This window comes from Protomyctophum parallelum (genome assembly GCF_964188405.1).
Source record: "Protomyctophum parallelum genome assembly, chromosome: 3".
NCBI lineage: Eukaryota > Metazoa > Chordata > Actinopteri > Myctophiformes > Myctophidae > Protomyctophum > Protomyctophum parallelum.
Window position 1 is genome coordinate 5,001,031 of NC_139698.1, and position 24,793 is coordinate 5,025,823.

General features: G+C 48.4%; 1 protein-coding gene across 1 annotated transcript in view; it reads left to right on the forward strand.

Moving 5' to 3' along the window:
- The window catches only part of LOC310856125 (uncharacterized protein), a 79,300-nt gene that overhangs the window by 37,383 nt on the left and 17,124 nt on the right, over positions 1-24,793 (forward strand). The window contains exons 20-41 of the mRNA XM_083761358.1: positions 515-665; positions 2,763-2,879; positions 5,466-5,675; positions 6,735-7,001; positions 10,935-11,101; positions 12,210-12,456; positions 12,644-12,709; positions 12,912-13,047; positions 13,181-13,245; positions 13,348-13,416; positions 13,613-13,712; positions 13,875-14,006; positions 14,203-14,333; positions 14,435-14,533; positions 14,758-14,823; positions 14,991-15,287; positions 15,488-15,654; positions 15,838-16,285; positions 16,651-17,537; positions 18,883-19,810; positions 20,757-21,039; positions 22,132-22,289. Of these exons, the coding sequence (XP_083617484.1) occupies positions 515-665; positions 2,763-2,879; positions 5,466-5,675; positions 6,735-7,001; positions 10,935-11,101; positions 12,210-12,456; positions 12,644-12,709; positions 12,912-13,047; positions 13,181-13,245; positions 13,348-13,416; positions 13,613-13,712; positions 13,875-14,006; positions 14,203-14,333; positions 14,435-14,533; positions 14,758-14,823; positions 14,991-15,287; positions 15,488-15,654; positions 15,838-16,285; positions 16,651-17,537; positions 18,883-19,810; positions 20,757-21,039; positions 22,132-22,289 (5,191 nt within the window). The remainder of the gene's footprint in view (positions 1-514; positions 666-2,762; positions 2,880-5,465; positions 5,676-6,734; positions 7,002-10,934; positions 11,102-12,209; positions 12,457-12,643; positions 12,710-12,911; positions 13,048-13,180; positions 13,246-13,347; positions 13,417-13,612; positions 13,713-13,874; positions 14,007-14,202; positions 14,334-14,434; positions 14,534-14,757; positions 14,824-14,990; positions 15,288-15,487; positions 15,655-15,837; positions 16,286-16,650; positions 17,538-18,882; positions 19,811-20,756; positions 21,040-22,131; positions 22,290-24,793) is intronic.

Genomic DNA, 24,793 nt, shown 5'->3' on the forward strand with positions numbered 1-24,793 from the left:
ACAGTACAATAGATCCTGGTGTCAGAGGAGACATTACATTAGGTTACAGTACAATAGATCCTGGTGTCAGAGGAGACATTACGTTAGGTTACAGTACAATAGATCCTGGTGTCAGAGGAGACATTACATTAGGTTACAGTACAATAGATCCTGGTGTCAGAGGAGACATTACATTAGGTTACAGTACAATAGATCCTGGTGTCAGAGGAGACATTACATTAGGTTACAGTACAATAGATCCTGGTGTCAGAGGAGACATTACGTTAGGTTACAGTACAATAGATCCTGGTGTCAGAGGAGACATTACATTAGGTTACAGTACAATAGATCCTGGTGTCAGAGGAGACATTACATTAGGTTACAGTACAATAGATGTAGGAGAGACTCGGTGTCAGAGGAGACATTACATTAGTTACAGTACAATCTCTGTCTCTCTGTCTCTCTGTCTCTCTCTCTCTCTCTCTCTCTCTGTCTCTGTCTCTGTCTCTCTCTCTCTCTCTCTCTCTCTCTCCAGCCTGATGGCGTTGGGCCTGAGGCACTTTGAGCACACGGTCCTGCCCGACGAGCAGCTCTGCAACTACCTCGTCCGCAAGCGGCGCCGCTACACCCGCCGGCACATCGTGGACATGTGTGGCCCCAGCGGGCCCCCCGGGAACGTCCTCAAGGTCTGTGTGATTTTAGTCGACTAAAATGTATCTTGGTGGGCATTGACGCCGTCGTAATGACTGATGTTACAGTTAAATATAGCCGATCTACATCATGCTCACAACACGTCGTGCTGTTTTCTTAGTCTGTAGCTTAGTTTTCATTTAGTTTTCATTTAGTTTTTGTCACGCTTCATGGTCTGTGGGCACTGCAGCCAATTGCATATAATTGTTTGGGTTCTTGGGTTTGAACACCACTGACCCCACTGACTGACTGACTGAAAACTGTACATTGCATTTTTGCACTGTATGCAGAATGCATTTGTAGACTTGTCCTCAGGTCTAAATGGGTTAACACTAGGAAGTCTGAGCAGCCGTTCTGACCGAATTTGAAATTTCAACGTTTATTTTCTTAGCCCATGGAGTCCAGAGAAAGTTCCCCTTGCATGACTTTGTCTAAATATTCGGTTGAAATCATCTCTGTTTTTTTTTCCATTTGAAACATTTTGTAAATATGATTTTAGGCATATATCTCTTACTCAGTCTGACTATAATCGGCCCAATCGACCGCCGTCACCCTTTCTCCCCCTCTCGTCTTTTGTTTGCGCTGCTTGATAATGGTGTTAATGGTGATTCCCCGACATTTACTTTTCACTTGATATCGTTTCGTAGAGAGCGCCTACACAACCGATTTATATACCAAATGAAAGCCCCAATTCCAGAGTTTACATGGTATTTTGATTTTTTTTAAATGAGCAAAAAATGAGCGAGTTATGGTGGTTATGGTGGTAGGGGTGGAGAAAAAAAAAGAACACACAAACAGCTGGAGACGGCATTGTTGTTGTTGTTGCTGCATTCCATGTCCAACGAATTAAATCATATACGTTTGGCTGGTTAATTAACTTGGAATTTGTTTATTATTTTGATAAGATAATAGGAATATGAATACAATGATTATTATCATTGTTATTATTATTATTATTATTATTGCATGCTCGGTTAGACTCGACCCGACATTTACTTTCCATGAAGCGAGAACGCTTGCCGATGCGCGATACAAAATAAAAAGTGTTTGAATAATTCCAACCAGATAGACCTCCCGAACCGCTAAATGTTTTGTCAGTCAAAAGAACAGTTCTTTCTGCAAGCGACGTGGAACTTATGTAGGCATGCTGCTGTGGATTAATTTGTTCTGGCATATAGGCTCAATATCGCCAGCTCTTTGTCAGTCAAAAGAGTTCAGCCTGTCCGTCCTTCTTTATCTGTAAACTTTTTCTCTCTCTCTATTCTATTCTATTTAGTGTGCAAGGCTTACATCCGGTAAGCCACTGTATGCGCTGACTTCCATACACAACACATACACGAACCGTATCCTCTCCTCACCGGATGTTGAATTCACAGTGCTAACGGCCGTATTATGAACGATGTTTATTAATTAAACTGATATAACAACATAACGTGGCTAATAATTGTTTATTTGGAATGTACTTTGGCTGGTAATTTAGGTAAATATAACGCGACTCACTTGTATAAGTAATTTACCGCGGACAGGCCGCATTTAATGCAATACATTGGCTTTAGTAATGTTGTTAGCTTATAATATTAGCAACTGTAAGCTAACGGCTGGAGGACTACGGACAATCCGGTCAATAACATCATTACACTTAAACATTAATACAATTATGTCATGTTTACATGCCTAGTCAAGCAGTCTGTACATCGCGTGGGGTGACATATATTATCTTGCTGATCTTGCTCTTTTGGAAGGAAAAAAATAACAACAAAAGGCAGCAACGTGACACTCTTCCATGGCTATGTTGCAATATAGTACTAACGGGCAACGGCAAAATATATATTTTTCACATGTATTATTAGTTTTATACATTTTAGGAGTGAAAACATGTGTTAAGAAACATATTATGATTTAATTCGTTGGAAATGGGATGCAGGCTTGAACAATGTCTTCTCCAGCTGGAGAGGGACGTGTGGGGGAGAGAGTGGCCAATCAAATCGCACCAAAAACACGGTCCCATTGACCCTTCAGCCGACTGAGTAGTAGTGATTTTTTTTCAGACTTCGTAGTGTTAAACCCCTCGCCTTTCTCTGTGCTGTTCCCAGGTGTTCCATGAGAGCGGAGAGCTCCCTGCCATGCCTGTGGCCTGCAGCGCGGCCGTGCAGGGAGAACAGCGCCCCCCGGTGGACAGAGACTTCTCTCTCCTGCCTACCTGGCTCAAGGTCTCAGCACTGCCTCACACACTGGACACACACTGAGACACTGCATGTCCCCATAACACACTGCCTCACACACTGGACACACACCGACAACACTGCATGTCCCCATAAGACACTGCCTCACACACTGGACACACACTGAGACACTGCATGTCCCCCATAAGACACTGCCTCACACTGGACACACGCCGAGACACTGCATGTCCCCATAAGACACTGCCTCACACACTGGACACACACCGACACACTGCATGTCCCCATAACACACTGCCTCACACACTGGACACACAACGACACACTGCATGTCCCCATAACACACTGCCTCACACACTGGACACACGCCGAGACACTGCATGTCCCCCATAACACACTGCCTCACACACTGGACACACACCGAGACACTGCATGTCCCCATAACACACTGCCTCACACACTGGACACACACCGACAACACTGCATGTCCCCATAAGACACTGCCTCACACACTGGACACACACCGATAACACTGCATGCCCCCATAACACACTGCCTCACACACTGGACACACACCGACACACTGCATGTCCCCCATAACACACTGCCTCACACACTGGACACAAACCGACACACTGCATGTCCCCATAACACACTGCCTCACACACTGGACACACACCGACACACTGCATGTCCCCCATAACACACTGCCTCACACATTGGACACACACCGACACACTGCATGTCCCCCATAACACACTGCCTCACACACTGGACACAAACCGACACACTGCATGTCCCCATAAGACACTGCCTCACACACTGGACACACACCGATAACACTGCATGCCCCCATAACACACTGCCTCACACATTGGACACACACCGACACACTGCATGTCCCCCATAACACACTGCCTCACACACTGGACACACAACGACACACTGCATGTCCCCATAACACACTGCCTCACACACTGGACACACGCCGAGACACTGCATGTCCCCCATAACACACTGCCTCACACACTGGACACACACCGAGACACTGCATGTCCCCATAACACACTGCCTCACACACTGGACACACACCGAGACACTGCATGTCCCCCATAACACACTGCCTCACACACTGGACACACGCCGAGACACTGCATGTCCCCCATAACACACTGCCTCACACACTGGACACACACCGAGACACTGCATGTCCCCATAACACACTGCCTCACACACTGGACACACACCGACAACACTGCATGTCCCCATAAGACACTGCCTCACACACTGGACACACACCGATAACACTGCATGCCCCCATAACACACTGCCTCACACACTGGACACACACCGACACACTGCATGTCCCCCATAACACACTGCCTCACACACTGGACACAAACCGACACACTGCATGTCCCCATAAGACACTGCCTCACACACTGGACACACACCGATAACACTGCATGCCCCCATAACACACTGCCTCACACATTGGACACACACCGACACACTGCATGTCCCCCATAACACACTGCCTCACAAACTGGACACACACCGACACACTGCATGTCCCCATAACACACTGCCTCACACACTGGACACACACCGAGACACTGCATGTCCCCATAACACACTGCCTCACACACACTGGACACACACCGACACACTGCATGTCCCCCATAACACACTGCCTCACACACTGGACACACACCGAGACACTGCATGTCCCCATAACACACTGCCTCACACACCGAGACACTGCATGTCCCCATAACACACTGCCTCACACACTGGACACACACCGAGACACTGCATGTCCCCATAACACACTGCCTCACACACCGAGACACTGCATGTCCCCATAACACACTGTCTCACACACTGGACACACACAGAGACACTGCATGTCCCCATAAGTTGAAAAAAACCACCCAACTCCAACAAAATGGGGACCCATAAGGGTCTTTTTGTTTCATTTCACGTTCAAGAGGGCGTATTGAAGAGGGGTTAAAGATCTATAAGTCTCTAGAACCTTATGTGAAGTATAATTTAAACAAAAGGCAACAATCTCTTTGTGCTCAAATAAGGTCAGGAACATTACCATTAGCACTGGAGACTGGCAGGTTTAATGCCACCCCTGAAGATGAGAGATATTGTCTGTTCTTTGATCTAAATTAAATTGAAAACAAAGTTCACTTTTTGTTTTACTGCTCTAAATATGATGACTTAAGGGATATTTTGGTTAATAAGATGTTCTATATGTGGGGATTTCCTAGATTTAAATGACTATGTAAAAATGGAGATATGTTTTGCCAAAGGAACTTTCGTTGTAGCAAATTTTATTTGTCAAGCTTGGGAAAGAAGACAAAGAGTACTCTGTATACATCTGAGGTGTAATATAATTAATGATGTAATGTAAACATGCTGTAAAATGCATACATTATGTAATGTAAAACATGCTGTAATTGCAAATGAAAGTGAAATGGTGTCTTATAAACCCATGAGGGTTGGGCACAAGGTGTGCATGACACGAAAATAAATAAACAATCAATCAATCAATCACTCATATAGTTTTTTGTATAACCTCGCTGCTTCCTTTTGTGTCCCTTCCAGAAAAGCCAAGCCGTGATCCACGGAGCCAGGCTGCCCTCGGGCGGGTACCCCCGCGCCCTCCCCAAAAACGTCACCCTGCGGCTGCACCCGGCCCTGACCAAAAGATGCCTGGTCGGCGTCGCTCCGCCCAGACCCACCGGCGTCTTCCCCCTGGCCCACAACAGCGCTCTGCCTCCGCTGGCCAGCGCTGGCCCCGTCGGCCACACGCAGGTACCGCTACCTTTTATTAGGCTACCTTTCAGGCCCTGTCAGCCACACGGAGGTACCGCTACCTTTTTATTAGGCTACCTTTCAGGCCCCGTCAGCCACACGGAGGTACCGCTACCTTTTATTAGGCTACCTTTCAGGCCCCGTCAGCCACACGGAGGTACCGCTACCTTTTATTAGGCTACCTTTCAGGCCCCGTCAGCCACATGGAGGTACCGCTACCTTTTATTAGGCTACCTTTCAGGCCCCGTCGGCCACATGGAGGTACCGCTACCTTTTATTAGGCTACCTTTCAGGCCCCGTCAGCCACACGGAGGTACGGCTACCTTTTATTAGGCTACCTTTCAGGCCCCGTCAGCCACACACAGGTACCGCTACCTTTTATTAGGATACCTTTTTGAAATAATGTGGAGTGGAGTTGCACCACTCAGTTCACACGGGTTTGATTTTTTTTCAATACAGAGTGAGATCATATCGACATCGGTAATATCGGCCATAACAGCAATTAATTATATCGGATATCTATATCGGCCAAATTGTCTCATCGGCACTTCCGGTTGTTTTTAGGATTGATTTTAAAATTATTTTACTTGTCTATAAAGCTCTCAATGGTCTCGCACCTTCCTACCTACATGACTGCCTGCCTAAATATGTCCCAAACCGCCCCCTAAGGTCTTCCACCGCCGGCCTGCTCGCTTTGCCCAAAAAAATGGCAACTAAAAAATACGGGGAAGCAGCTTTTTGCTTCTACGGGCCGACGGCATGGAACAAGCTCCCACTGTACCTTCGTCAGGCAGCCTCTGTAGACATGTTTAAAGCTCACCCACTTCTACAACATTGCCTTTAATTTATCTTTTATTTTTTGTTATTCATGTCCTCGCTGTACTGCATTACTGCTTATTTTTTAATGTCGTTGCCTTGCTTTTCTTTTATTCTCCATTGTTCTGTAAAGCACTTTGAGCTGCATTTCATGTCATGAAAGGTGCTATACAAATAAAGTTTTATTATTATTATTATCCCTAATTTGAATTATTATTGACAAAATGTTCATGACGGCGACAGCCTTACCTGCAGGAAGTCCTTCCCGAGGCGGCGGGAGGAGCCCTGCCTGTGCACGGCTTCATCCCATTGGCTGAGAGCGCATTGGGCCGGGGGGCCATGTTTGTGCCCGCCCAGGAGCCCGTGTCATTGGCCGCCGTGTATCCAGCCGGCTCCGCCCCCAGCCACTCGCCTACCCCGGGGGCTCTGCTGCACGCGCCCGCCGAGTCCTCCCAGTCGTCCCTGACTGGAGCGCCCCCCGGTGGCCGGAGGACTGCGCGCAGGAAACAGGTAAGGTCTGTGGAGTAATGTGTAGACCATGGGGTGCAATCCGTGCCGGGGATTCCTTCAAAATAAGAGCTCTGGGGTTGCCGGAAAGACATTTTACTCTGAAACCCACGACCCACGAAAAAAGTTTGCTTTCCATTTCTAGCTTACATTGCTATCGTTTTAACCCATTCTGACCTGAGATCAGATTCATACGAGGTTTCCACTGGACACACACTGGTCTGATTAGCTCATTCTGACCTGAGATCAGATTCTAAAAATGTCAGTCGTTCTTAGATTTTTCAAAAAATAGCAGACCTACAAGCTCTTAGAGCGCCACTCGGTGGTGCGCTATGAGCTTGTAGATCTTCTATTTTGCAATAGCTAAAGCATAACATGATGCTAACACCAAAATGGGTTCCCGTTCAGAATGGGTTAATGCGGCCCGCGTGTTAACACAATCCGTGCCGGGGATTCCTTAAAAATAAGAGCTCTGGGGTTGCCGGAAAGACATTTTACTCTGAAACCCACGACCCACGGAAAGTTTGCTTTACATTGCTAGCTTACATTGCTATCGTTTTAATTTATACGATATATGATCCAAAAAGCGTTATATATATATATATTTTGAGGGAGAGAGACGGATGAGGAGCAGAAATGAAGCGCGTAGTATATCCGTCGGATGAAAAGCACGGAGAGCGCCCTGCATTAGGAGAGACGACGAGGCATTCTTTCTGCCGCGCTAACGGCTAAGTCAACGGTAAGCTAATATGAGCCCAGAGTGTAGCGTACCAGAGGCTTAATTTTTTTCCCTAGGATAGGTTTGGCAAGGAGCGCTCGTTTTACCACGCCGGCTTCGCCCCGCCCTACTACTAGTAGTCAAGGAAAGCGCCACCCAGGCGGGCGGAACCTCACCTTCTAATATAAACATAAACCCCATTCTGCCAGCTGCCTCGCTAGCCTAGTGGACTACTCCGCCGACTTGTAATAATACTTCGCTGGTTCGCGCCCCACTGCGCCACTACTTTTACAACCGCAGACTTTTTAATAGTTTTTGGATTAAGGTTGCATTAAAAAAAACTGGATTAAGGTTGGTGAAGGATGCGTTGCTCCCCTGCTTGCGGTTATGTTTAGGTTAGGGTTAGGGTTAGGGTTAGAGTTAGGGTTAGGGTTAGAGTTAGGGTTAGGGTTAGGGTTAGGTTTAGGGTTAGGTTTAGGGTTAGGTTAGGGTTAGGGTTAGAGTTAGGGTTAGAGTTAGGTTTAGGGTTAGGGTTAGGTTTAGGGTTAGGTTTAGGTTTAGGGTTAGGTTTAGGGTTAGGTTTAGGGTTAGGGTTAGGTTTAGGGTTAGGGTTAGGGTTAGAGTTAGAGTTAGGGTTAGGGTTAGGGTTAGAGTTAGGGTTAGAGTTAGGGTTAGGGTTAGGGTTAGGGTTAGAGTTAGGGTTAGGGTTAGAGTACTAGTAGGCATAAACACTTGTGTGCGGTCCAAAACACAACCCAGCGCTTCCTACTCCACTGACAACCAATCACAGCGCTCCTTGCCTAAACTATCCTAGAGAAAGAAATCTCGCGTACCGGAGCCGAACGGCGAACTGAAAAAAATAAATGGGAAACAATTCAGAATATTCTTCTCTCGCCGGGTTTCATTGAGAATGCGCTAGGATGTCTACACACGTTCTACGAACGCGTCGTTACTGATATAGTATTGATTTCAGCTGTTACAATTCCAAACCCGCTTTAATTACTTCATGTATTAACCCATTCTGACCGGGCACCCATTTTGGTGTTGGCATCATGTTATGCTTTAGCTATTGAAAAATAGCAGATCTACAAGCTCATATCGCGCCACCGAGTGGCGCGATATGAGCTTGTAGGTCTGCTATTTTTGAAAAATCGAAGAGCGACTGACACAGAAACATAGCTTTTTCAGAAAACTGTCAGGATGTAGAAGACGTTTATAGAATCTGATCTCAGGTCAGAATGGGTTAAATGACTAGTACTTAATGACTAGTTTTAAAATGTTATTGTCTTTTTGCGTCCAATGTAGTCATGTTAACAGTTCATAAAGTTAACATAACTATAACTAAATGCATTTGAAATTCAATAAATTCAAAGTTTACTTTTCAGGATTCCAATGAAGCAAAAATAGCTGATCTACTATGCTCAAAACGCGTCGCATTGCGAAGCGTTTTGAGCTTGTAGGTTGGCTTTTTGCTATGTCTGTAATATGCAATGTGGCCGTCTGGAGTGAGTGTGGAAATATATTGGCCCTCTCCATCGTCAAAGTTTAAATATATTGGCCCTCTCCATCGTCAAAGTTTAAATATATTGGCCCTCTCCATCGTCAAAGTTTAAATATATTGGCCCTCTCCATCGTCAAAGTTTAAATATATTGGCCCTCTCCATCGTCAAAGTTGCCCACACCTGATGTGGACCCTCCAGAAACAAGCGTGGGCTATAGTCTTTAATTATGCCGGCTTAAAATTCTTGATTATACAACGGGTCGTTTTGAGGAAGCAATCTGATTGGTTGAAACGGCTTTCTAGCCGTGCTTAAAACCACGATATTTCACAGGCTAATCAAAACAAACAATTCAGCAGTGCTTTTTCTCCCAGAGCTCAGGAGACTCGGTGGCTAGGCTAGCTATTTTCTTGGGAAAAAATAAAAAATTTCAGCGATACTCTTAGTTTTAAGGGGCACCGCAGGCGTGCATTAATGACTATAAAGAACACCCTCTCGTGTGATATTGCTTAATTATGCGGGCTAAAATCCTTGATTTTGTGATGAAATATGCAGGTTTTTATGTGATTATTTTTTTTTCTGTGGTGAAATAGCGAGAAGTTGTGTGAAAATGTCAAAATGCAAAATATAGAAAAAGTTGCAAAATATGCAGGGTTGTATGTGATTTTTATGTGGTGAAATATGCGGTAAGTTTGCGTTCTTTCTGAACAAGAGTGGATCCCTGCATTATCTGCGCCATTTGGCGGATTATGTGGTAAATTATGCGATCGCATTCCTCTGGAGGGTCTAATATTCACCTAATCGCAATTATTGTTTTTACATAATCGTCTTTATTATTACCATGATTTTTTTCCATAATTATATATTTTATTTTCAAACATTTTGAAATCCAGTGGAATTAGCAGATCGACGAGCTTAAAACGTGTCAACATTGTGACGTGTTTTAACCCATTCTGACCGGGCACCCATTTTGGTGTCAGCATCATGTTATGCTTTATCTATTGAAAAACAGCAGATCTACAAGCTCATATCGCGCCACCGAGTGGCGCGATACGAGCTTGTAGGTCTGCTATTTTTGAAAAATCGAAGAGCGACTGACATTTTTAGAATCTGATCTCAGGTCAGAATGGGTTCATCAGACCAGTGTGTGTCCGGCGGAAACCTCGTATGAATCTGATCTCGGGTCAGAATGGGTTAAGCTCGTCGTCGTCTTTTCCTTTCAGCTTTTCCCTTCAGGGGTTGCCACAGCCAATCATCTTCCTGCAACCGCGTGCACCTTTTGTTTTCCCCAGCCTATGAAGGCCAAAACCGCACAATTCAACTAGTCACAACTCCTCCTTCTGAGGCAGAATACCTATAATTATGTTACGATGTTTTTGTTTTGTTTTTTTAAGATATCTTTTTTGCGGCTTACGCCTTTTATTGATTTTTGAAGGGACAGACAGTAGGCTGACAGGAAACGGGAGAGAGATGGGGGGGGAAGACATGCGGTAAAGGCCGCGTCGGGTCCGGGAGTCGAACCCGCGCCACACTGCGACTGGATTACCAGTCCGGTGCCCAGACCGTTACGCTACGGCCTGGGCCTATGTTACGATGTTTAATGCAATCAACAACCGAAAAACACAATTAAAAACCATTCATCACAGTTATGTGTTTATATGTAATATATATAATATATAAGACAATTAATCATCCACTCCGACTCCCTGATGGCGACAGCCCAACAGGCAGGCGAAATCCACCTCAAGAGCTGCTCCGGTGCGCTCTGCCTCCCGCCTGAAGAAGACCCCTGCTCCCTGTGACAGGACGGAGACACGGCGCTCCACACCTCCGTCTCCATCTCCGCCTGCATCCCCCAGGACCAGTGAGGAGGCCCGGGTGGCAAGGTAGGTTAACCCATTCTGACCTGAGATCAGATTCTAAAAATGTCTTCTACATACTGACAGTTTACCATTCTGACCTGAGATCAGATTCTAAAAAATGTCTTCTACATCCTGACAGTTTACCATTCTGACCTGAGATCAGATTCTAAAAAATGTCTTCTACATCCTGACAGTTTACCATTCTGACCTGAGATCAGATTCTAAAAAATGTCTTCTACATCCTGACAGTTTTCTGAAAAAGCTGTGTTTCTATGTCAGTCGTTCTTCGATTTAAAAAAAATAGCAGACCTACAAGCTTGTGATGAGCTTGTAGATCTGCTATTTTTCAATGGCTAAAGCATAACATAATGCTAACACCAAAAGGGGTTCCCGCCCAAAATGTTTTTTTTTAGAGCAGGTTGGCTAGTTTTTTATTTAGTTTACATTTTTGTAGCATCTCTTAATTTTGTATTAGTTTTATTATAGTTTTAGTTATTGTTGACTTATTTTTTTCTTTCTAATTCAGTTAGTTTAAGTTTGTTTTTTTAGAGCAGGTTTGCTAGTTTTTATTTAGTTTACATTTTTGTAGCAACTCTTAATTCTTTATTAGTTTTAGTTTAGGGGTTTTAGTTAGTATCGTGTAATAAAAACGCAAGAAAAGATGGCATTTAAAATAATTATATTAAAGTTACAGATGGGCATTCTGTCTATCATTTTAGTTTGGTTTTAGTTAGTTTTCTAAACGCACAATACTGTTTCAGTATTGATTTTTTTTTCTTTTCTAGTTTTCATTTAGTTCAGTTTTTTTTGTTTTAGTTTTTTTTTTTAATTTTATTCCATGATTTTGTACCCCATTTTGTACCCCTGTGTCAATCATCTAATGTGATCCTGGGCTCTACACACCCTCCACCAACCTAGTCCCCATATATGGGGGACAAGGGGAGACCAACCTAGTCCCCATATATGGGGGACAAGGGGAGACCAACCTAGTCCCCATATATGGGGGACAAGGGGAGAGCAACGGACTTGAACTCATGCTTCCTTCATGCCTGAGTGTCCAAGTTGCTCCTTTTACACCTGACAGGGGGGAGTTTCCCTGGTTGGTTTTAGTTAACTATGCTACCCTTTGCAGGACGGGTCAGACCAGTGGGGAGGCCAGAGCCCGGGGGGCGGGCCTTGCCCCGGCCCGCAGGGTGGGCCGGCCGAAGGGCCGGGGCAAGGCCCGGGCGCCGCCCCGACGATGTGGTGGTCGCGCCAGGACCATCCTGCCCGACCTGCCCGAGGAAGTGTGCCACCCTCGCTCCTCCACCGCCACGCCACCCCCGCCGCTCCTCACGGCCGTATCCTCCTCGCCGCATTGCCTCGCACTGCCCCCACAGGTAGGAACACTGCCCCCACAGGTAGGACAGTCTGCCTCACACTGCCCCCACAGGTAGGACAGTCTGCGCCTCACACTGCCCCCACAGGTAGGACAGTCTGCCTCACACTGCCCCCACAGGTAGGACAGTCTGCGCCTCGCACTGCCCCCACAGGTAGGACAGTCTGCGCCTCACACTGCCCCCACAGGTAGGACAGTCTGCGCCTCACACTGCCCCCACAGGTAGGACAGTCTGCCTCACACTGCCCCCACAGGTAGGACAGTCTGCGCCTCACACTGCCCCCACAGGTAGGACAGTCTGCGCCTCACACTGCCCCCACAGGTAGGACAGTCTGTGCCTCACACTGCCCCCACAGGTAGGACAGTCTGCGCCTCACACTGCCCCCACAGGTAGGACAGTCTGCCTCACACTGCCCCCACAGGTAGGACAGTCTGCGCCTCACATTGCCCCCACAGGTAGGACAGTCTGCGCCTCACACTGCCCCCACAGGTAGGGACAGTCTGCCTCACACTGCCCCCACAGGTAGGGACAGTCTGCGCCTCACACTGCCCCCACAGGTAGGACAGTCTGCGCCTCACACTGCCCCCACAGGTAGGACAGTCTGCGCCTCACACTGCCCCCACAGGTAGGGACAGTCTGCCTCACACTGCCCCCACAGGTAGGACAGTCTGCCTCACACTGCCCCCACAGGTAGGACAGTCTGCGCCTCACACTGCCCCCACAGGTAGGGACAGTCTGCCTCACACTGCCCCCACAGGTAGGACAGTCTGCCTCACACTGCCCCCACAGGTAGGGACAGTCTGCGCCTCACACTGCCCCCACAGGTAGGGACAGTCTGCCTCACACTGCCCCCACAGGTAGGACAGTCTGCGCCTCACACTGCCCCCACAGGTAGGACAGTCTGCGCCTCACACTGCCCCCACAGGTAGGGACAGTCTGCGCCTCACACTGCCCCCACAGGTAGGACAGTCTGCCTCACACTGCCCCCACAGGTAGGACAGTCTGCGCCTCACACTGCCCCCACAGGTAGGACAGTCTGCCTCACACTGCCCCCACAGGTAGGACAGTCTGCCTCACACTGCCCCCACAGGTAGGACAGTCTGCCTCACACTGCCCCCACAGGTAGGACAGTCTGCGCCTCACACTGCCCCCACAGGTAGGGACAGTCTGCCTCACACTGCCCCCACAGGTAGGACAGTCTGCGCCTCACACTGCCCCCACAGGTAAGGACAGTCTGCCTCACACTGCCCCCACAGGTAGGACAGTCTGCCTCACACTGCCCCCACAGGTAGGACAGTCTGCCTCACACTGCCCCCACAGGTAGGACAGTCTGCGCCTCACACTGCCCCCACAGGTAGGACAGTCTGCCTCACACTGCCCCCACAGGTAGGACAGTCTGCCTCACACTGCCCCCACAGGTAGGACAGTCTGCCTCACACTGCCCCCACAGGTAGGACAGTCTGCGCCTCACACTGCCCCCACAGGTAGGACAGTCTGCCTCACACTGCCCCCACAGGTAGGACAGTCTGCGCCTCACACTGCCCCCACAGGTAGGACAGTCTGCGCCTCACACTGCCCCCACAGGTAGGACAGTCTGCGCCTCACACTGCCCCCACAGGTAGGACAGTCTGCCTCACACTGCCCCCACAGGTAGGACAGTCTGCCTCACACTGCCCCCACAGGTAGGACAGTCTGCCTCACACTGCCCCCACAGGTAGGACAGTCTGCCTCACACTGCCCCCACAGGTAGGACAGTCTGCCTCACACTGCCCCCACAGGTAGGACAGTCTGCGCCTCACACTGCCCCCACAGGTAGGACAGTCTGCCTCACACTGCCCCAACAGGTAGGGACAGTCTGCCTCACACTGCCCCCACAGGTAGGACAGTCTGCGCCTCACACTGCCCCCACAGGTAGGGACAGTCTGCCTCACACTGCCCCCACAGGTAGGACAGTCTGCGCCTCACACTGCCCCCACAGGTAGGACAGTCTGCGCCTCACACTGCCCCCACAGGTAGGGACAGTCTGCCTCACACTGCCCCCACAGGTAGGACAGTCTGCCTCACACTGCCCCCACAGGTAGGACAGTCTGCCTCACACTGCCCCCACAGGTAGGACAGTCTGCCTCACACTGCCCCCACAGGTAGGACAGTCTGCCTCACACTGCCCCCACAGGTAGGACAGTCTGCCTCACACTGCCCCCACAGGTAGGACAGTCTGCCTCACACTGCCCCCACAGGTAGGACAGTCAGCCTCACATTGCCCCCACAGGTAGGACAGTCTGCCTCACACTGCCCCCACAGGTAGGACAGTCTGCGCCTCACACTGCCCCCACAGGTAGGACAGTCTGCCTCACACTGCCCCCACAGGTAGGACAGTCTGCCTCACACTGCCCCCACAGGTAGGACAGTCTGCCTCACACTGCCCCCACAGGTAGGACAGTCTGCCTCACACTGCCCCCACAGGTAGGGACAGTCTGCCTCACACTGCCCCCACAGGTAGGACAGTCTGCGCCTCACACTGCCCCCACAGGTAGGACAGTCTGCCTCACACTGCCCCCACAGGTAGAGACAGTCTGCCTCACACTGCCCCCACAGGTAGAGACAGTCTGCGCCTCACACTGCCCCCACAGGTAGGGACAGTCTGCCTCACACTGCCCCCACAGGTAGGACAGTCTGCCTCACACTGCCCCCACAGGTACGGACAGTCTGCGCCTCACACTGCCCCCACAGGTAGGACAGTCTGCCTCACACTGCCCCCACAGGTAGGACAGTCTGCGCCTCACACTGCCCCCACAGGTAGAGACAGTCTGCGCCTCACACTGCCCCCACAGGTAGGACAGTCTGCGCCTCACACTGCCCCCACAGGTAGGACAGTCTGCACCTCACACTGCCCCCACAGGTAGGACAGTCTGCCTCACACTGCCCCCACAGGTAGGACAGTCTGCACCTCACACTGCCCCCACAGGTAGGACAGTCTGCCTCACACTGCCCCCACAGGTAGGACAGTCTGCGCCTCACACTGCCCCCACAGGTAGGACAGTCTGCGCCTCACACTGCCCCCACAGGTAGGACAGTCTGCCTCACACTGCCCCCACAGGTAGGACAGTCTGCGCCTCACACTGCCCCCACAGGTAGGGACAGTCTGCGCCTCACACTGCCCCCACAGGTAGGACAGTCTGCCTCACACTGCCCCCACAGGTAGGACAGTCTGCCTCACACTGCCCCCACAGGTAGGGACAGTCTGCGTCTGAAATCGCTGATGTTTGGCGCCGCTCTCATCGAAGACGATGTATTTAAAAATCCAGCTTTGCCAGGCTGTTCCACCTCGGAGGAAAGCCTGGTCTGTGTTTCTAACTATGACTCGGACATAACCGTATATAGAGTTCACTATGACTCTGACATCACCGTATATAGAGTTCACTATGACTCTGACATCACCGTATATAGAGTTCACTTTGACTCTGACATCACCGTATATAGAGTTCACTATGACTCTGACATCACCGTATATAGAGTTCACTATGACTCTGACATCACCGTATATAGAGTTCACTATGACTCTGACATCACCGTATATAGAGTTCACTATGACTCTGACATCACCGTATATAGAGTTCACTATGACTCTGACATCACCGTATATAGAGTTCACTATGACTCTGACATCACCGTATATAGAGTTCACTATGACTCTGACATCACCGTATATAGAGTTCACTATGACTCTGACATCACCGTATATAGAGTTCACTATGACTCTGACATCACCGTATATAGAGTTCACTATGACTCTGACATCACCGTATATAGAGTTCACTATGACTCTGACGTAACAGTATTACGTGCAGATGCCCCCTTTGAGAAGTTCACATGTACTGCCACTGTCAGAAACAGAACATTGTCACTAGAAAGGGGGGCACATTTTGTCAAGGTGTTCTCTGTTCATTCTATTCAGATTCCTTGAATAGACACAGAGTTCCTCTGCTGGTCACTTCTTTGCAGTAGCAAAGCAGTAGAATTCGCATGAGGCTAATCAGTGAATAAGACCTTAAAGGGATAACTTGCATGTTCAGAAAGCCTTCAGGACAAGAGTTGGAATGGCACATTGCACAATTGTTTTTTTTATGACAAATTACGTGCCAACTAAAATGTCATGACACTTTGTGTCCACCCTTCCTTCCTTCCTACCCACAGGCGGCCCAGAGCAGTTGGATAGTAAGACCAGTTAATGGTACCACACTAAATCAGGCCATCTGGACCCCATCAGTAACACCAGTTAGTGGTACCACACTGAATCCGACCAGTTGGACCCAGGCAGTAAGACCAGTTAATGGTACCACACTCAACCAGACCATCTGGACCCCATCAGTAACACCAGTTAGTGGTACCACACTAAACCAGACCACTTGGAACCAGGCAGTAGGACCAGTTAATGGTACCACACTAAACCAGACCACTTGGAACCAGGCAGTAGGACCAGTTAATGGTACCACACCTAACCATACCAGTTGGACCCCACCACCAGTGAGACGAGTTAGTGGTACCACACTAAATCAGGCCATCTGGACCTCATCAGTAACACCAGTTAGTGGTACCACACTGAATCCGACCAGTTGGACCCAGGCAGTAAGACCAGTTAATGGTACCACACTAAACCAGACCAATTGGACACAGGCAGTAAGACCAGTTAATGGTACCACACTAAACCAGACCACTTGGAACCAGGCAGTAGGACCAATTAATGGTACCACACTGAATCCGACCAGTTGGACCCAGGCAGTAAGGCCAGTTAATGGTACCACACTGAACCAGAGCAGTTGGACCCAGGCAGTAAGGCCAGTTAATGGTACCACACTGAACCAGAGCAGTTGGACCCCAGCATGTGCTGGTGTGGTGCCAGCAGCACCGAACCAGACCGGTGACTATGTCCTGGTCCAGATCAGAGACTCCTCCCAGGTGCTGTGGATGAGGGTTGAGAAGAACCAGAACCAGAGCCCCGGCCTCCCTCCTCCCGCTCCTCTGCCTCCTCAGAGCGCCTCCTTACAGAGCGCCACCGCCGCCTCTGACGGTCACACCACCAGGTAAGGATGCACCTCCCTGAACCACTATCTAAACTATGTCAAACTCAAGGCCCGGGGGCCACATCAGGCCCGTGAATGAATTCTCTTTGGTTTTGGCCCGCGGGATGATATTTAATTAGTATTATAGAACTGGCCCTCTGGTATATTATTGCACGGACCACCATAATACTACAAGTCCTGCTTTGTGAGGATCATAGAACAGGAAACTGAGCTTAATAATAATAATAATAATGCATTTTCAGTTTTAAATGCGTTTACTTTTTTGCTGCTTGCCTGGGACGTCCTCCTGACCGTGTGTTGAAAAATGGTCCGGCCCTCGACTTCTACCAATGTCTTTATTTTGGCCCACCGTGTATTTGAGTTTGACATCCCTGATTCTAAAGGGATTGAATCCATTTATACCTGGCGTCGACATTTTAAATAAGTCTTCTAAATCGTGACAATTTTCTATATCAGTGGTTCTCAATCTTCCATCCCCAAAAAAATATGTAATTGGCCGTCGACCCCCATCTGAAAATATGTTGTTCCAGGGACCCCCCCCCCCATGAGCAAAGGTATTTTTCAATAGCTAAAGCATGACATAATGCTACAAGTAAGACGCGCAAACGCGGGAAGCGAACGCAGCTCGTAAATTGCAATAACAACAATTAGAATAAATTACTTACTTTTTTTTTCTTTAATAGCTAAAGCATGACATAATGCTATAAACACCAACAGGGGTTCCCGCCCAGAATGGGATTTAATCCGGACGCGTCCGTGTCACCTTTATAGCTTTAAACCACTTTAACCATTATTTAAAACTTTAGCTGTTTTTTTTTTTTTTTTAAGATATTTTTTTGCGGCTTACGCCTTTATTGATTTTTTTAAGGGATAGAAAGTAGGCTGACAGGAAACGGGAGAGAGATGGGGGGATGACATGCGGTAAAGGCCGTGTCGGGTCCGGGAGTCGAACCCGCGGCACACCGCGACTGGATCACCAGTCCGGTGCCCAGACCGTTACGCTACGGCCTGGGCCAAAACTTTAGCTGTTTATATAAATAAACGAATAGCAGATCTACAATCTCGTAGTGTGGCCGCCGAGTGCCGTGCTACAAGCTTGTAGATCTGATATTTTTGAAAGAATCAAAATAATCGATGTTATACTTTTATAACATTTAAAAAAAAAAAAAGGTTTTCAAGATTCAAGACTTTATTGCCATGTCAAACAGAGTTGATTGGAATTAGTTTCAGTGCACTAAAAACAGACACATATTCACGTCACATATTCAGACGGTAGAACAAGATACTAAAGTACCAACATGTCTTCGTCTTATCTTCCCCCCTCCCCCCCCCCTCCCCTCTGCAGGTCCAGCTTTGAAGAACAGCTCCATAGGCTGGTGGAAGGGCTGAGAGAGGACGAGGAGAGAGGGGGAGGAGAGGAGGAGGAGAGAGAGGGAGGACTGGAAAGGGAGAGAGTGGGGGGAGAGACGGAGAAGGTAACCGGGGAGAGGGAGGAAGGTGGAGGCGCAGGGAGTAGTGCCTCAGGAAGTGTCACATGCTGCACTCCTCTCCACACCCTGGAGGAGCAGGAGGAGATGGATGGAAGAGGAGAGGAGCAGGAGGAGGAGATGGATGGAAGAGGAGAGGAGCAGGAGGAGGAGATGGATGGAAGAGGAGAGGAGCAGGAGGAGGAGATGGATGGAAGAGGAGAGGAGGAGGAGATGGATGGAAGAGGAGAGGAGCAGGAGATGGATGGAAGAGGAGAGGAGCAGGAGGAGCCGTTGGGAGGAGTGGAGACGATGGAGGAGGACGGCTCCGAGTCGGCGCTGAGCTCCGTCTCCTCCTCCTACCTGGACGAGGAGGAGGAGGAGGAGGTCCGAGACTCCGTCAGCACCTCCTCCTCCTCCTCCGATGGGGACAAAGTGACGGAAAACGAGGGGGAGACGGAGGACGGGGGCGGGGCTCCGGGAGAGGAGGAGGAGGAGGAGGAGGAGTCAGGAGGAGACCGAGAGTCAGAGAACGGAGGAGGAGGAGGAGAGGAGAGGGGGGACGAAGGAGGAGGAGGAGGAGGAGATGGAGGAGAGTCGAGCGGACAGGGGGACGGAGACGCGGGAGGAAGGCGAGGGGACGAGGAAGGAGAAGGAGACGCAGAGGGTCAGAGCGGAGGGGAGAGGGACGGGGACGGAGAGGAGGAGGAGGAGGAGGACTTTGACGACCTGACGCAGGACGAAGACGAGGAGGAGGTGATGTCGTCGGCCTCCGAGGAGTCCGTGCTGTCCGTTCCTGAGTTACAGGTACAGAGCAACGTTATTCTTTTTTTTTAATATATTTTTATCCCACTCATTTTTCACCCCTGTGTCAATTATCTAATGTAATCCTGGGCTCTACACACCCTCCACCAACCTGGGGAGAGCAACGGACATGAACACCTGACAGGGGGGGCGTTTCCCTGGTTGGACCTAGCACGTGGAAGGAACACATTATTCCAAATAGTTCCTTTCACCTCCATCAGGCTGGCCAGGGGGAGGCAGTTTAGAGATCAGGATTACTGCCTAGGGTGCACGGGGAGAACATGTGAGGGTACCTACCCTAGGGGACACGGGGAGAACATGTGAGGGTACCTACCCTAGGGGACACAGGGAGAAGATGTGAGGGTACCTACCCTAGGGGACACGGGGAGAACATGTGAGGGTATACCTACCCTAGGGGACACGGGGAGAACATGTGAGGGTACCTACCCTAGGGGACACGGGGAGAACATGTGAGGGTACCTACCCTAGGGGACACAGGGAGAAGATGTGAGGGTATACCTACCCTAGGGGACACGGAGAGAAGATGTGAGGGTATACCTACCCTAGGGGACACGGGGAGAACATGTGAGGGTATACCTACCCTAGGGGACACGGGGAGAAGATGTGAGGGTATACCTACCCTAGGGGACACGGGGAGAACATGTGAGGGTATACCTACCCTAGGGGACACGGGGAGAACATGTGAGGGTACCTACCCTAGGGGACACGGGGAGGACATGTGAGGGTATACCTACCCTAGGGGACACGGGGAGGACATGTGAGGGTATACCTACCCTAGGGGACACAGGGAGGACATGTGAGGGTACCTACCCTAGGGGACAATGTTATTCTATTCTAGTTAACTAGTTACAGGTACAGAGCAAGGTTATTCTAGCGGAAACCCACTTATTGCCCTCGACGTTATTGACGTGATCCATCCCTCTCCCAGGAGACCATGAAGAAGCTGACGTGGCTGGCCTCGGAGGGCCGTCTCTGTGGCGGCGGGGACGGGGACTCTGAGGAGGACCACTTCTCCCCCGCCTCCCCGGGCTCCCCCAACTCCCAGGAGGACCTCCTCTCTGAGGAGGAGGAGAAGGAGGAGGAGGAGCTGCTGCTGCTGGCCCGGGCCGGCCAGGCTCGCCGAGGCACCGAGGAGGAGGAGGAGGAGGCGGTGTCCGGGGAGGGAGAGGGCACGCCACGGAGGTCCGGGAAGGGTCCCGGCAGAGGCAGGGGTCAGTTTGGTGCACTGTTGTTGTTTTTAGCAGCAAATTTCTATTTTAGTTTTAGTCATAGTCTTTGGACTGAAACTTCATTTAGTTTTAGTCACCTGGAATGTCTTAGTGTTGGTCTAGTTTTAGTCGACTAAATGTCATAAGATTTTAGTCGACTAAATCTACAGTTGATTTAGTCGACTAAAATGTATTTTGGCGGGTCTTGATGCCGTCGTAATGAGTGTTTTTACACTTGCGTTGTGAGCTTGTAGATCAGCTATTTTCAGCATGCAACCAAAGTGTAAAATGACTTATAGTGGATCTCTTGTCCACTAGTCCCTTCCTAACATTTTAGTCTAGTTTTTATTTGTCAACGAAATTGTCAGTATATTTAACCTTAGTTTTAGTCATCGTAGCTTTAGTTTTCATTTAGTTTCCATTTGTTTTTGTCAGTGAAAATAGGTAGTCAATGAACATTTTTCGTCTTAGTTTTAGTCGACGAAAACAACACTGGTTTGGTGGTTATTATTTAACACAATACATCCCGTTTTACTCTATCGGCGGGATCGTTGAGGCCAGTGTCGGTCAGAAGGCGTGGATGGATTTTAGCGAGACAGTTATTACCGTATATATAGATTAGAAATATCTTAAAACATCCACAGACGTCGCTAGCAGCACCAGTGTTGGTTTTGTCGACTGACACTAAGACAAAACATGTTCGTCGACTACCTTTTTCCACTGACAAAAAATAAATGGAAACTAAATGAAAACTAAGCTATGATGACTAAACCTAAGACTAAATATACTGAAATTTCATCAACAAATAAAAACTAGGCTAAAATGTTAGGAAGGGACTAGTGGACAACAGGTCCAGTATAATAAGTCATTTTACACTTGTTTGCATGCTGAAAACCGCCAAAATAAATTTTAGTCGACTATATATCAACTGTAGATTCAGTCGACTAAAATTGAATGATATTTGGTCGACTAAAACCAGACCAACACTAAAACATTCCAGGTGACTAAAATGTGACTAAAACTAATTGTTGAAAACTATTCAAGAGACTACGACCAAAAACAAACAAAATAAATCAAATCTCTGTTTCCCCCCAGGCCGCGCCAGACCCGGCCTGCTGCGGAGGAGCCGTCGTCAGGAGCGTCACAGCAAGGACACGTCTAAGCTGCTGCTTCTGTACGACCACGACATCCTGGACAACGACCCTCTGAGGGAGAGCAAGGACACGGCCTTCGCCCAGGCCTACCTCACCAGGGTAAGACCTTAACCCAGGCCTACCTCACCAGGGTAAGACCTTAACCCAGGCCTACCTCACCAGGGTAAGACCTTAACCCACTACCCAGGGCCTTCGCCCAGGCCTACCTCACCAGGGTAAGACCTTAACCCAGGCCTACCTCACCAGGGTAAGACCTTAACCCAGGCCTACCTCACCAGGGTAAGACCTTAACCCAGGCCTACCTCACCAGGGTAAGACCTTAACCCAGGCCTACCTCACCAGGGTAAGACCTTAACCCACTACCCAGGGCCTTCGCCCAGACCTACCTCACCAGGGTAAGACCTTAACCCAGGCCTACCTCACCAGGGTAAGACCTTAACCCACCAGGCCTACCTCACCAGGGTAAGACCTTAACCCAGGCCTACCTCACCAGGGTAAGACCTTAACCCAGGCCTACCTCACCAGGGTAAGACCTTAACCCAGGCCTACCTCACCAGGGTAAGACCTTAACCCAGGCCTACCTCACCAGGGTAAGACCTTAACCCAGGCCTACCTCACCAGGGTAAGACCTTAACCCACCAGGCCTACCTCACCAGGGTAAGACCCAGGGCCTTTGCCCTAAGACTAGCCTCGGTACCCAGGCTCGGTGAAGACAGTTTAAAAAAAAGACAAAAAACAAAACTGTTTCTATGTCAGTGGTTCTCAAACTTGTTCATGTCAAGAATTCCAACACATTCTGTATTTGGCCACCAGCCCCCATCTGATAGGTTGTTCCAGGGAAGCAAAGATTTTAGTTAAAAATGTTCACTCTGAAAGAAAATAATATATATTCTAACATTTGGGCCACATTTTCACAATTTTTCAAAAATAGCAGAACTACAAGCTCGGAGCGTGGCACAGAGTGAGCTTGTAGATCTGCTATTTCTCAACAGCTAAAGCACAACATAATGCTTAAAACACCAAAAGGAGTTCTCGCCCAAAATGGGTTAAACAAGGTTTCAAAAAACACATTTACACATGGATAAATAAATGTAAAGCCTGCAGATTCTTTTAGCTTAGATTCCCCATTGATGATGTCACTGGTGGACTGGTTTCTGAACTGCCCACAGCCCTCCTATGAGAACACAGACTGAGTAGTGAAAGAAATGTGTCATTTTATCATGAACATTACTGAGGACCAATTATATGAAGATAGGTTGAAAAGTGGTGAAGTCGTCCTTTAATAATAATATTTAACCACTTCCAGACAATTATTTAAAAATAGCTAAACATAATAGCAGATCCACAAGGTCACGACAACACAACAAAGTGACACAATGTGAATTTAGATTAGAGTAGATTAGTAGATCTGCTATTTGTGGCCTGTGATAGCAAGGGCTGAAATGCCACTGAACAGGGTGTTGTAGCCGATTAAAACCACTAGAGTGTGCTGTTGGCTCAGTCACTGAACAACAACAACCAGTATTGAAGGAGTCATTCCAACAGATGGTTCTTGTTGTTGTAAATTAATACAATATTTATTGATTATTGATTTATGTATTTATTTATGAACGTTGGTGGAAGAAGTACCACAACATAACAGTAGTCTGTTTCAATTATAAATCATGCACATACAGGTTTGACTTGAGTAAAAAGCACAAAAGTATTGGCAGCAAAATATACTTAAAGTAGGCCTATATGGCCCAGGCCGTAGCGTAACGGTCTGGGCACCGGACTGGTGATCCAGTCGCGGTGTGCCGCGGGTTCGACTCCCGGACCCGACACGGCCTTTACCGCATGTCATCCCCCCATCTCTCTCCAGTTTCCTGTCAGCCTACTTTCTATCCCTTAAAAAATCAATAAAGGCGTAAGCCGCAACAAAATATCTTAAAAAAAAAAAAAAGTAGGCCTATATTTAAAGCAAAGGAAACAGTTATAAAAGAATGAAGTTAGTTTGTAACTAGTGGCTTACTAAAGTGTGTTGCCCAACGACTGTATGGCATAACTTAACTAGTAGTGCGTAGGCTGTTCTTAACCCATTTTGGGCAGGAACCCCTTTTGGTGTTTTAAGCACAAAAGGGTACTTTAGCTATTGAAAAATAGCAGATCTACGAGCTTGTAGGTCTGCTATTTTTTAAATATCGTGAAAGCGAGGCACAAATCTTTGAATATTCTTTCAGAGCGAACGTTTTTAACTCATATCTTTGCTTCTCGGGGGAGGTCCTTGGAACAACATATTTTCAGATGGGGGTCGGCGGCCAATTACATATATGTTTGGGGGTCCTTGACATGAAAATGTTTCAGAACCACTGGCAGAGAAACATGAGGTTCATCAGAAAACTGTCAGGATTTAGACATCTGTAGAATCGACCTCAGGTCTAAATGGGTTAAAATAATGTATGGTAGAATAGATAGAATAGAATAGATAGATAGATAGATAGATAGAATTTCTGTTGGCTTAGATAGCATTTGACTTAGACTTATAGCATGTTATGTAGACAGCACTATAATTGTATTGTATATAGTCATAGCACGCCATAGTACATATGTATAGCATAGTAGTG